Source organism: Micropterus salmoides, unplaced genomic scaffold (genome assembly GCF_014851395.1).
Source record: "Micropterus salmoides isolate LMB-PRFRI ecotype aquatic unplaced genomic scaffold, ASM1485139v1 Ms_hic_scaffold_1, whole genome shotgun sequence".
Taxonomy (NCBI): Eukaryota; Metazoa; Chordata; class Actinopteri; order Centrarchiformes; family Centrarchidae; genus Micropterus; species Micropterus salmoides.
In genome coordinates this window covers 14,612,857-14,625,839 of record NW_024040040.1, presented here as the reverse complement: position 1 = coordinate 14,625,839, position 12,983 = coordinate 14,612,857, and the positions used below count along the sequence as shown (strand labels likewise).

The following is a 12,983-nucleotide window of genomic DNA, read 5'->3' as shown; positions in this document are numbered from 1 at the left end:
ATATGTTGGGCTTCTGTAAATAGCATCATAGAGTATGGTCTAGACCTGCTCTTTTATGAAAAGATTTATGAAAAAAATTTGGCGCTATATAAATAAAATTGAATTGAATTGAAAATTGAATTGAATTGAATTGAATCAGACCTGAATTTGAGGAGCCATATTAAGATAATTACAAAGTCAGCCTACTGTCACCTGAAGAATATATCAAGGATTAAAGGACTAATGTCTCAGCAGGACCTGGAAAAGCTTATCCATGCATTTATCTTCAGTCGACTCGACTACTGTAACAGTGTCCTTACAGGGCTTCCTAAGAAATCCATCAGACAGCTGCAGCTGATTCAGAATGCTGCTGCTCGAGTCCTCACTAAGACCAAAAAGGTGGATCACATCACTCCAGTTCTGAGGTCTTTACATTGGCTTCCTGTATGTCAAAGAATTGATTTCAAAATCCTGCTGTTAGTTTATAAAGCACTAAATGGTTTAGGGCCAAAATACATTTCCGATCTTTTGCTTCGTTACGAACCATCCAGACCTCTCAGGTCGTCTGGGGCAGGTCTGCTTTCTGTCCCCAGAGTCAAAACTAAACAAGGAGAAGCAGCGTCCAGTTATTATGCTCCATATATTTGGAACAAACTCCCAGATAACTGCAGGTCTGCTGAAACTGTCAGTTCTTTTAAATTAAGACTGAAGACTTTTCTTTTTACCGTTGCTTTTAATTAAATATTTAAGATTGATAACTTACACTGCACTGTAACTTTTACTGTCCTGTTCTCTTTTTCTTTGTTTTTAGCTTTTTATCATTGCTTTTAATTAAATATTTCCATTTAACTTTTTTAACCTTGATTGTAACACTGTAACTTTTATTACATTTTATGTTGCTTTTAAGCTTTTTTATATTTCCCTGTTGCTTTTATGTTTTATGTAAAGCACTTTGAATTACCTTGTTGTTAAAATGTGCTATACAAATAAAATTGCCTTGCCTTGCCTTGCCTGCTTAACAATATCCACTGCGTCTCTTTCTGTGTGTTTCTCTGCAGATGTAAATAGATAGCGTTGCGTCTTCTTCCCTCTCGTGAATAATGTCCACACACCTAAGACATGTTTTGGCCTGTGTGTGTGTGGCCGTGACATGAGGTTACTGTCTGTGCACACATGTGAAGCACGGCACAGTGCAGCGTGTTTGTAATGTTCAATGTGACCGGCAGAAAACTGGATATTTGACACTGCTCGACCCAGGTCACTGGTATGGAGGACTGATCCTGACAAATTCAGAAATAAATACAGAAATAAATAAATGCTCAATAAATAAATAAGCACCCGATTAAATGCACAAAAAATAAAGTAAATAAATAAATGTAGGTAGTAATTAAATTATACAAGGAGACATAAATGTATATATCTATTTTAATTAGCTTCTTTACTTATTCACCTTTGTAATAATTACCTTATTTATTTATTGTCCGTTATAATCTTCAACATTATTTATTAATTACTTATTTTTTAAATGTATTTATTTATGTGTGTGTTTTAATATTTTTGTCTGTTTTATTCTTCCGTTGCATTTTCTACCCTATTTATTTTCACCCATGGTATTCTGCCTGTCCTTTTTACATTTCTCTATGCATTTCTGCCTCATTATGCAAATTAGGAGGAGCTGTGTCTCAAGGGGTGAACTTCTCTCCTATTGGTGGATCAGTCAGACGGGAGAGCTCTAGGCCTACTCTACCTGCACACATCAACGAGCTTGCTCCTCACACAGTCAGATGGCTTCCTTCAGTGCGCTGAGGTGTTTAGCAACTCTGTTTGAAGACACTACCAGCCATGTCTTCCTTCTCTTTTCATGTGGACACTCTGACCTACAGAGTTTTCATTTAGCAACTTAGACGGACACAGAACTGCAGGAAAGTGAGCTGTTGTTTCTGACAGCCACATCAGTTAGCCGCAGCTAAATCTGGAGTGCACTCCTATTCGAGTATTTACGGTAAATGCTCCTACACGGAGTAGCTCCTTGCTCCAGTGTTATCAGCTGCTGTTTCAACAAAAACACCATTCAGGGTGAAAATTCAAACGTGGTGTTGTGTCGGGAGATGCAGTGACTTAACCAGCGGTGAGTAAGAAATATTATGAATAATACATGTAATTTGTTAAGCTATGAGGAAAGTTAAAAGTCCGCTAGCCGCTAGGCTAATTTATGTAGTGCTAATATCATATAGGTTAAAGCTCTTAAGCTAGTGGTGGTGACTAACAAATAAACTAATTTTGACAATTACCATTACGAAGAATTTTATGCTTCTGTTAAACGTGATTGCTATTAAGCCGTGTTCTATGTGTGGTAGTAGAGTCAATTTAAAGTTAACTTTAACTTCACTTAACCAGTCGAAATGATTTAATATAGACTAGTTACTGTACTTCTATGTCTTGCACAGAAAACACAAGAGGAGGCATGCGGAGAACATAACCATATTCGTCAGAGAGAAGAAGAAGGAGGAGGAGAAGGAGAGCAACAAAGAAAATAATCCCCAAACAATAAAATAAATTCCTTTTATATTTCCCTGCCTTGTTGTTTATGTGTAGATACAGAGGAAGAATGGGAGAACAGCACACATCTCGTTACTGTGTGTTAAAGCATGGGGTACTTTTAATACAGCCCTAATATTTCTGAGTAACTATAACAAAACATTAAAGATTTTTTACAACTGTCTGCATAGTTTATTCATCTTGTGTAATGAATGAAAAGCATGTTTGATCCACCTTCATACACATATGTGACATTACTGTACAAAAAGGGGAGTTGTTTTCTGCTCCAGCCTGCCTAAAGGAAAAGCATTTTTGGGATTAAATGGACTTTATGCCGCAAAAAACGTCTTTCTTGGTAAGTTTATTATTGTTAGCAAGACAACACAACTGTGTAAGTTAACTAAAGTTGAGCTCACTCAGGGTTTGAAAATATTTGACTTGGTGGATAGCTTTGGTGTGCATTAACTAATGCTACCACGTGGATTAATATATTTGTTAGCTAACGTTAGTTAGCATTTTAATAGCTTCATAATCGAGACAGCAACTTTTGTCTGCCTTAAACAATGTTGGGAGTAACGTGTTACAATAGTAACACAATTAACGCTACAGTAATGTATTGCGTTTTGCTGTAAGGCAGTTTGTAATGTTAATAAAATGTCGGTAATATACAATCTTAGTAACCCTGTTGCTGGAATTTGATGCATGAAATTTTAACAAGGCAGGCCTTGTGTGTATTGGTGTGGATGATCCCTCAATTCTGCTTTTGCACTGTTAAAATGACCAGTGAGGTCATTATCAGAGTAATAAATGCAACTAATATGTTGCTGTATGTGCTAAAGGTTCATATTTTTATAGTCTACCTTAATACTCACATGTCCATGTTTACAGGAAGTTATTGGTCACTGTAATCATTATTATGGTCTGTAAATACATAACCGTTTTGTATTCATTCTAAAGTTTAGCTGAAGCTACTATGAATCATCAGCTAAGCATCTGCATTAGACTAGTCAAAAGTGGATATCTTCTAAAGGTACACTGTTTTTTAGAGGTTTCTCTTAACTGCAACCATGGAGGGGGTAATCATTACAGTGACCAATAACTCAGTTATAACAGCAATGTTAAAGTGTACACGCACATGTGAGAATTGTTTTAAGACGCGCTTGAAATGTTTTTGTGTACTGCAAGGCCTGACCACACGATATAATAGCATGTGATGTTATAAGTTGGAATTTCCTGCCTTAGCTCAAGAAAATGAAATAAAGAATAATAATAAAGATTTGCTATAAGAATAGAATTACAGTGTTTATAATGATATGCAAATGAAGAACTAAATTAGGTGGAAGTACTGGCCTAACTGAATATTTATTAAATCTCATTTGCATTTCTTTTTTTTAGGGGTTCCTGTGATCGTTGCCTCACTCAGATGGCTTAGAGGCCATGAAAACCTCAAAGGACCAGCTGGACCCTCACAAGCTCAATGTGCTCACAGGTATGTCTGGCTCCTGCACACCATCACTGTTTTTGCTCTCACTACATGTCAATGGGGGCAGACTAAATTAACAAATATTCTTGTGAAAAAATTATTTTATTTTATTTATATTATATATATATATAGATATATATAGATAATATATAATATATGTGCCCTGTGGGGTCATGAGTGAGTTCGGCCTCTCTCTCTCTCTCTCTCTCTCTCTCTCTCTCTCTCTCGTGGAGGAGGAACTGATTGCAGTGGCTCTGGGCACCTGGGCTAATTGCCCTGTAGAGTATTTGGGATTGTTTTCTCATTCGGCAAAGGTAGCTGCTGTCGAGGCCAGGTCAGACCTCCCTGCAGGCCGGCTCCCTGGTTTTCCCTTTAGTTTGGTTTTCTTTGGTTGGACTATTGCTTTGTGGTATTTATCTTGTTTTTGCATATTACAACACCTTCACACATACATTCAACACATACCTTCAACCATCATCCTGCACAGACACTACTGAAACCACAGACTACATACCTCATACTTTAATTATGTTAATTCGAAATAACTTGATTTGGCTTATTTTTCATTAAATAAACATTAACCGTTTACCACGGTGTGTCCTTTTGAGCCAGGTCATAACTATATATATATATATATATATTATATTTATTTGAGCATTAACTGGGAGGGGTCCCTTGTGGAAAACTATTTCACCTGAACTTAAAAAGTTAGCATTATCATAACAGTTAGACATGATGTCATATTGTGTTTCAGCAACTTTAAACAAAATAAAAATCTGACAATGGCAGTTAATTAATTAGAGGTAATATTGCTTTGATATAGACATAATATTTCCTTTTCCCTTCCACAGATGCAGTGTGATAAAGCAGTTTCCAAATCCCATAGAGTCTGCAGTCGCAAAAAATGCAACAAGTCCTACTCAAAGATAACCGACCCTCCACTCCAAGGATAAGGATTGACATTTTTCAGTTTGGTTCCACCATTTGTACTGTATGCTTGTGACGGAGTACCTTCACTACAGTTGAGTAAGCGCTTGCCATACCAACAAGCCTGGCTCTTTGGCAGTGCTGTCAAAGTTGCATGTTTGGTACCCTGTAGACCTGTGTTCAAATCTGGGTAGGATGACTGCTCTCGCCTTTGGCCGCATATGGTGTCAGAAGTGGGATGGCTTGCTGTGAAGTCATCTGAGCCGTGCCCAGTGTCCGAACCGTATGAGGGACCCCCATGGGTAACATTAATGATGGAATGTGTATAGTGTACTTTTCAGTAATACTGATCATATGTCATTTATTTTTGTACTCTATATATATTTATTTTAATACTGAAGGTATTTTGGTCAAGATGTGATACATGCTGCTGTACCTTTTAATGTACAGGAATTTGTTTTTGTAATGTACACAAAATTAAAGTTTTTAGTTGTCTGTATGTGTGTGTGTTGTAAAATTTTTTTTTACTGATTTTTATTATTATGCTAAAAGGCATTTTTAATGTATTATTCTCATACTGAATGGTTTCATAAAGCAGCTTCCCAAGATATTAATAGTGGCTCTTGGAGTATACTAGTAATAAATTACTAATATGCTGAAATGCTAATAAAAATGTTCAGGGAATACATTTATGTGAAGTTTAAAATAAATTTAAACTGTTCTTCAAGTATAGCACAAAAGGGTATTTTAAGTTAAATTTAAAGAAGTATATTTAAATTGCAGTAAAGGTACTTAAAGAGGTGGATCAGGTTCCAAATCCTATTTAGGGGTTGTACCAGAACAGGTTTACATAGTTTCATTTTCAAAAAACCCCGTATGGTTTGTCATACTGCACATTGCTGCAGCTCCTCATTTCACCCTGTGTTGAAGGCTTCATTTTAGCTGTGGAGTGATAGATCTTATCTCTAAATGATCTTTGTTGGGAGTTGCACATGCGCAGACTACTAGCCAATCAGAAGCAGAGAAAGGCAGGTCAGCGAAAAGATGTAAACAGCTTCGATTCAGCTATAGGCTACATGTTGCCGACCTGCTTGGCAATTTGGACTGGAGCAAGAGTTTCAGAGTGGTGCATTATTAATCTGTAACAAAAGTATCTTTCATCCATAAAGTTTTAACTGACCTCTGTCTCTACATCACAGTAACAACTTTATGTCCAGTGACTGCCTGGAGGGTAGCTAGTGTTTGGAAGGGAGAGGAGAGGTGTGCTGCAGCTCAGTGTTTTTCCACCGGTGTTTTTGAGGGCATGTCGGACTAGTTGCTCAGCGAGCATTATGACACGTATATACTTGTGACATCACAAGAAAGGGAAGTAACTACAAACGAGCTGTTTTCAGGCAGTTCAGAGCAGAGTTTCTGTGGGAGATGGGAACTCCCTTTGGGGTGGACTTTGGGCTTTTTCACTTTGCAAACCTATTACATACACAAAAAGATATATAACTCACTAAAGGAGAGGGAAAAAGCCAAAAACCATAATACCACCTCTTTAAATTAGGTCCATTTTAACACAACTAAGTCTATAAAAATATATTGCAATTATCTTAAAGTTGACTTTAAGTTTTTCTAAAATGACATTTAACATACATTAAGTTGTTCCAAAATAACACATTTAATATACACTTAGTATAGTACAATTAAAATATGATAGTACAATATGAAGTGCATCCAAAAAAAGTGCTACTTAAGTATATTTCTTTTTCACTTAGGTATTTATTTTGGTGAACCAAATGCAAGCCATCAGCTTGTTACAGTCTATTACTAATTCAGTGAATTCATGAACATTTGCATTAACTTTTCCAAGTCTACTTTCTTCATGATAAAAGCCTTGTGCTTCTTCTTCAGCAGCTCCATGTAGTCCAGCACCATCATGCCTCGGGTATAGGTCCCCGCCAACTCCACTGTCACTGCAACCTGGAGGAGGACCACAACAAGGTAACTGGATAAAGCATTGAACTAAAATGTTGAAGGTACAATGTGTAATTCCTGGCCACATGCTCCAAACAAATAGGGGGCAGCCACATAAATACCGCATATCAACTTCGCTAAATAACCATCGTTAGATGTTATAGGTCTAAAAGAAATTTTGCATCAAACCGCATCTCTTTACTCGCCAAGAGCAGTGGAAACTATGGGGGTAAATTGATGCCATTATTACAATAATTATAGCATTAATGTACCCCCACAGTATGCAACACTAATATTTACTCTTGTTTTGCTTCATTTTATATTGCTTATTTTCTTTACCTTTGAATGTGGTTTCTGGCTGGAAACGGGCAGTTGGGGTGGTTATAAAAGTCAGTTTCAGCCATCTTTGTGTTTCTGTGATACTAACCAGGGGCTGTTGCTTTGAACGTGACTGGCAAGTCCTCGGGGCAGTTCTACTTCTTCATCCTTTCATGTTGGACTGAGGACAGACTAGACGCTACAGTGACTCTCTATCGCATCTCAAGGCACAAGTGGTATTACAAGACAGGACAGGTCAGGGCTAGCTGGTTAGCAAGCTAACTTCAGTAGATATCTCAATAACACAATGCATAGATGTTAGAACTGTTACGTCTTAACATTCTGTTGATCATGTTAATTAATGTTTTGAATGCTTTAAACTAATTCTGGCCAAATATTACACATTGCACCTTTAAAGACATACTGTAACAGCAGTTGATGCTCACCTCCTCACTCTCTGTTATGAATGTGTCATCGATGGCGGCAGCCATGGCGTAGGTGTCACAGGAGTTGAACCCTTGTCCTGTTGTGATCTCCTTTTGATAGTCTGCGGACCGAGCTCTCTGCAGAAACATTAAATCATGAAGAGGCATTTACATGTGACTGAAGATCATTCGGCACTGAAGAGGAGGACCAAGGCATAAAAAGACTAAGCAGCTGCCAGGGAGCCCAAACTTCATCTATAGATTTTGCTGTTTATTTATTGTCAAAAGCATTTAAAGTTACACTCTGTGATAACTCTCACAGCACTGAACTTTGTCAATAATGTCGGGATAAAAACACTTGTTCTGTGGGTTCAATGCAAAATCTTTTGGTTTGGTGGCTTGAAAAAAGTTTGGTGATCATAAAACACATTTTAGGGGAATTATTTTATTTACAACACAATCTGTTGCTATGTCTTCTGTTACTATACTGTAATTTTATATTTTCATTTATGACTTTTCTTGTGTTACATTATAGTGTAGTTATTGCTGGCACATTTTGGGGTGGTAGCGGAGGAGGTATTCTGCTCAGAGCCCCAAAAGGGCTTGTAAACATATTTGAAATGCTAAATAATCATAACAAGAACATAATTAGAGTGCAAATTCTAATTTAGTTGAGTTGAAGAACTACTGTTAGAAGATAAAAACCCTTTTAAGAACATTGAATAGTTATCTAGTTGTTCTTCTTATAAGGACATGTCATTAAATATGTAGTGAACAACCAGTGGACATTTAATTATTTTATGCCAAATCTTTTATATATTTACCAAATATTTTATCACCCCTCAAGCAGACAGGCTGACTCCAAGCTGAAACACCCTAAAAGAGGTGGGAGTGAAAGGTCTGCCACATCAAAAAGGCCTTATTTCCACTCTGAGTGCTGGATGCAAGTAAACAACCAAGCAAAACCACCATCTCCTGGGGAGATAAGATAACAAAAGCCCCCATCCACACTACTCTGTTTTAGTTTACAAACGGAGGATTAAAATGAATACGATCTCAGACATTGCATGAACGCAATGAACCGAGCCAGCTGTTCGTGAGCCTTTGACACCAGACGGTAAAAGGCAAAACCAAACTCTGCATTTTGTGGCCAAGGACGGATTCACCCTTTGATTTGAGACTTACTGACTGAATAAACAAACTGATTTAAAACAATTAAGCAATTACTAATTGATCACTAGTAACAATTGTTAGCAATTATAAGCTATACCCAAGGAGTCCTAAAAGCCTTGAGCGGACAGCAAATTTTAGGTGTTGCCCCAAATGAGTGCTTATGATTCATAATTTCATCAACAAAGAGTAGGTTCACTACAAATGCATAACCTTTTATTGCAAATTTCCACAACATAACCATTTCCTGCCCTGTTATTATAATCTGCACACTGTTACCGTCATTGAAAGGCATGTAATCTTTTTCATAAAGGCAGCCTTCTCAGTGTTTTGGGCCAGCCACTGGTCACAGAAGGACTGAGGGAGAAAAACAAAGAGTGTTCACTATGTAAATAAATTCTCTGTATTATATTATTAATATTATATTGAAGGGTACATGAAGGGTCTGTCTTCAAATTGTTGTTCAGCCTCACCCACGGCAGGCTGTTCTTGCAGCTGAACTCCCAGGTGGCGATGTAGGTGGGACAGGTGTAGCAGTCCAATACAATGTAGGCAGCCTCAGGGTCAGCCACAAAGTTAAACTCTCCACACGCTGTGGTGTTACCCCTGGCTACACACACACACACGTCATTCTCAGTAATGCAACTGCAGAGATATAAATCACAGAAGAAGAATAAGATACAGATTTTACAGACACTTGAAAATGAACTGCAGATAGCTACATTCAGTGTTTCCTCCCATGATGTAGAGCGCCTTCAGCTTCTTGGGGAGGGAGGGGTCCAGTTGTACTGCGACAGCCAGGTTAGTCAGAGGGGCCATGGCCACCAGAGTCACCTGTAGACAGCAACAGCAAACAACATACATTTAGTCTTGTATCATTTTCTTTATATTGCTTTTTCTTGTGATACGGGTACAGGATAACAAAAGATGACACAAGTCAAAGGTTTTGATCTGAAGGTTGGTTAGAGTACCCTCTGCAACCTTTCCTTTATCCAGTGAAATATCTCCACATCATCTCAATGGATTAACAAATAACAAATAAATTTTGTAAGATACTTGCGGTTCCCAGAGGATGGGATCTAGTGCCACCATCAGGTGACAGTTCAAATGTTTTATTCGTCCTCTATTCCAGTTTAAGACGAAATACCTGCACACCCAAAGACATTCTGCATGTCGAAGTGCCCTTGAGCAGGATACTTAACCACAAAATGCTCTGTAATATGTGTATGTAGCCTTGCATGAACCATCAGTGTAGGAATGTGAGTAAATGTAACACAGTGGTTGGAAGTACAGTCCATTTACATGATCCCGATAGTTAAACCTTCTAGATAGAAAGGTCACATTAATCAGACCCCTGGCTTCCTACGCCTACTCCCTGAGAGAGAGACCTGTTATGGCAAATATAGTGTGTAAATTAATATTTCCTTACAAGTAAAACTCCTCGTGTTTGTCTTACCTCCCCAGGGTTCTCTTTTACAATCTTAATCATGGCCTCCACAGCTTTTTTCTTCTGCAACAGCTCAAGGCCTGGAGCGTCTGGATCCGGGACCTCGCCCAGGCCGTCCTTCCCATGATAATCTCCAGCATTTTGTTCATGGGCGAGCAGGGGCTTTGAGCAGCCACGATACACAGGGATCTGTCGAGCATATGTTTGAATACTTTCAATTTTAATTGACATGGGCTCCCTTGGCACCAAAGTTACAGTCAGCCAAAAACTTACATCCAGCCTGTTGCAGACTTTCAGGACACGCAGTGTGTTCTTGAGGACGTTCTCCAGGGGTGTGTTGCCGTGGCAGCAAGTGATCCCCAAAATCTCCACATTGGGGGCCGCGAGAGCCACCATGATGGCCTGAGCATCATCCACCCCTGTGTCCAAGTCAATGATCAACTTCTTCTTCATCCTACATTCAACAAAAAAGATTCACATCTGATGCCTGAAGAAGAATAATCAACTTCTTCATGCTTAAAAGAAAAAGTTCACACCTGAAAGATGCATACGCATACTTTACAAAGGGTTAAGTTCTGTGAGTTGTGGAAGTTTTATTGATTAAATGTGATAGTAAGTCATAAGGTCTAAAAAGTCTTCAAGTAGGTGTTTTCAATAATCAATCAAGTCTGCAGATGTTAATTTTAACATGTAAAATGTTCTGTTAATAAAATTACAGAAAAATATATTGTATAGTATTGTGTGTATTGTATTGTAGAAATATTCACCTGGTGGACGACTCCTGAAAGATGTTTACTGTCTGCTCTGAGAGTGAAGAGGTGGCCACTGACTGCCCTAACCTGAAGAGCCGCCTTTTAAATGCCAAAAACATGTTGCGTATGTAACATACAGGTTACATACGCAACAGACCAACCCCAGCCTGAGGGGTGTTCATGCAGGTGTGTAAAAGAAACATCTAAACGCCTGTCCACTACCTTTTAAATAGAATAATAAACCACCAGTGGTATATATTATTTGGAAAGACTGGGAAAATTATCAGTCACTTTATATTTGCATATTTTCCATATTGTTGGATGATTTAAATTTAACACAGCCTTGAACTCGAATCAGAATAATAATCACACAGTGTCACAAAGAGTTTGTTCTGCTACAGGAGTATAGAGTTATATCCACTATTCTGAAAGGTTACAGTAAAGGTAAGGTTTCAGAATACTTTTTAAAGGCTCCTGAAGCACAACTGTATTTATTATTTGAATAGATGCAGAATCCTCTGCTACATTGTCTTGTAACTTCTGCTGTGGAGTCTGAATCCGTGCCTGTTCAAACCTGCTTCAGTACAAAAGGTATTTACGGCCTGCATAGCTAGTAATTCAGTAAAATCACACTTAATACCAACGTGAAAAGACATCACAGCTGAATGTGAGAAACCTGTTAAAACCCTCCTGCAGCCTGATCCACCTCTCTAACTCTGACTGCAACTCACTCAGTACATCGATAGAGAGGAAAAGTGGATTATACTGCAAAAATACAACTTCTTGTCAGCATTGGGATCCATTACACATCACTACTTGGAGCTATGTTGTCCAAATCTCAAATTCTGTGGCTCTGGTGGGGTTTGGTCAAAGCCTGAGAAAAATAACCCTCATGATGTCATTTTGGGCTTGGAGAGTCCACATTTATACAGTAAAGTCTGCATCAAAAGAAAGACATGGACATTTATAAGGCACAGAGGGTCTAACAATATGTGCTATTGAGTTGCATTATAGGAAATGAAGGATCCAGTGTTTCTGGAGCTTGACCCACATTAGGAACTAAAAGTTATGACATCCCACTGTTTCAACATTGACCTTTTTTTTAATCTATGTCTTGCGAGTCCTCTAACTTTATGAAAGTGCAATTGTGAATTACTGAAGTAAAGACTTAAGTAAATGTGTTTTTTAATGTTTTGCTCATCCATTCGTCAAGACTTGCCAGGACAAGCCAGGTCTAAGTCTTGTGCCAATATTTATGGCTAAATTGTCTTTTCAGCTGTGCATGCAGGAGTTAAAGCTAAACAAAGTTAGACAATGTAGGAAACACGCTGTAAACAAAACTATGTGGCGAATAGTCTCTTTTAATGTTATTACATCATGCATACGTACATGCTATCCACTGCCACTCCCCTTGTTAATGATGAACAAATCGACTACTGGCTATACCCACATAGAAATCTACAAATTATCATCACTTTTTTAATCACTAATCATGTTCCTTTATTCCGACTTTGACATCAACTAAAATTAAACTTTGAACAAGACTGCATAATTTGTGTTTTAGAGAAGAAAAATATCCAATTTTAATTGCAGATCTAAAAACCAGAGATTGGTTCCACATATGAACTGAATGATATGGCAAATATGACATACACTGCATTTGTTTGAAAACATGAACATTCAATTAACTAACAATCCTAATTATAAAACAAGAAATTCCCTGTGTACAGCAACAACAGTCAGGTGCTGGTAGGTCAGGGGATTTGGCAATGAAAAAACTCAAAGATCAAAAACAAGCCACCACACCCTGAAATTACTTTACTATATTTATTACGAACAACGCGTTTCGTATTTGATCATATCATTCTCTAATCCGTTCAGACATTTCCTTAGCCTTTATTTGATAATCCTGTGCTTCACTACATTTTCTTCTCAATCTCACAAACTGACCATATGGTATGTTACTGATCATATGGTGAGGA

At 37.9% G+C, this 12,983-nt stretch overlaps 1 protein-coding gene across 2 annotated transcripts; it reads right to left on the bottom strand.

Moving 5' to 3' along the window:
• Positions 1 to 6,670: 6,670 nt before the first annotated feature.
• On the bottom strand, positions 6,671 to 10,741 carry LOC119903025 (probable uridine nucleosidase 2). 2 transcript variants are annotated; one of them, XM_038719420.1, is made up of 6 exons: positions 10,523 to 10,741; positions 10,259 to 10,438; positions 9,525 to 9,636; positions 9,276 to 9,412; positions 7,654 to 9,159; positions 6,671 to 6,895 (listed from the first exon to the last, which is right to left on the bottom strand). In XM_038719420.1, the coding sequence occupies exons 1-5, from the start codon at positions 10,700 to 10,702 to the stop codon at positions 9,061 to 9,063; spliced, it is 708 nt and encodes a 235-aa protein (XP_038575348.1). In that variant the 5' UTR covers positions 10,703 to 10,741; the 3' UTR covers positions 6,671 to 6,895; positions 7,654 to 9,060. The 2 variants fall into 2 exon arrangements, with proteins under 2 accessions (XP_038575348.1, XP_038575345.1); XM_038719417.1 differs by lacking the exon at positions 6,671 to 6,895 and having other exon boundaries at positions 9,071 to 9,412.
• Positions 10,742 to 12,983: the final 2,242 nt, after the last annotated feature.

Coding starts and splice junctions, on each gene's coding strand:
- LOC119903025 (XM_038719417.1), bottom strand. CDS start 10,702: ATGAAGAAGAAGTTGATCATTGACTTGGACACAGGGGTGGATGATGCT. Junction 10,439..10,522: donor AAGTCTGCAACAGGCTGGAT/GTAAGTTTTTGG, acceptor TATGCTCGACAG/ATCCCTGTGTATCGTGGCTG. Junction 9,637..10,258: donor TAAAAGAGAACCCTGGGGAG/GTAAGACAAACA, acceptor TGCTGTCTACAG/GTGACTCTGGTGGCCATGGC.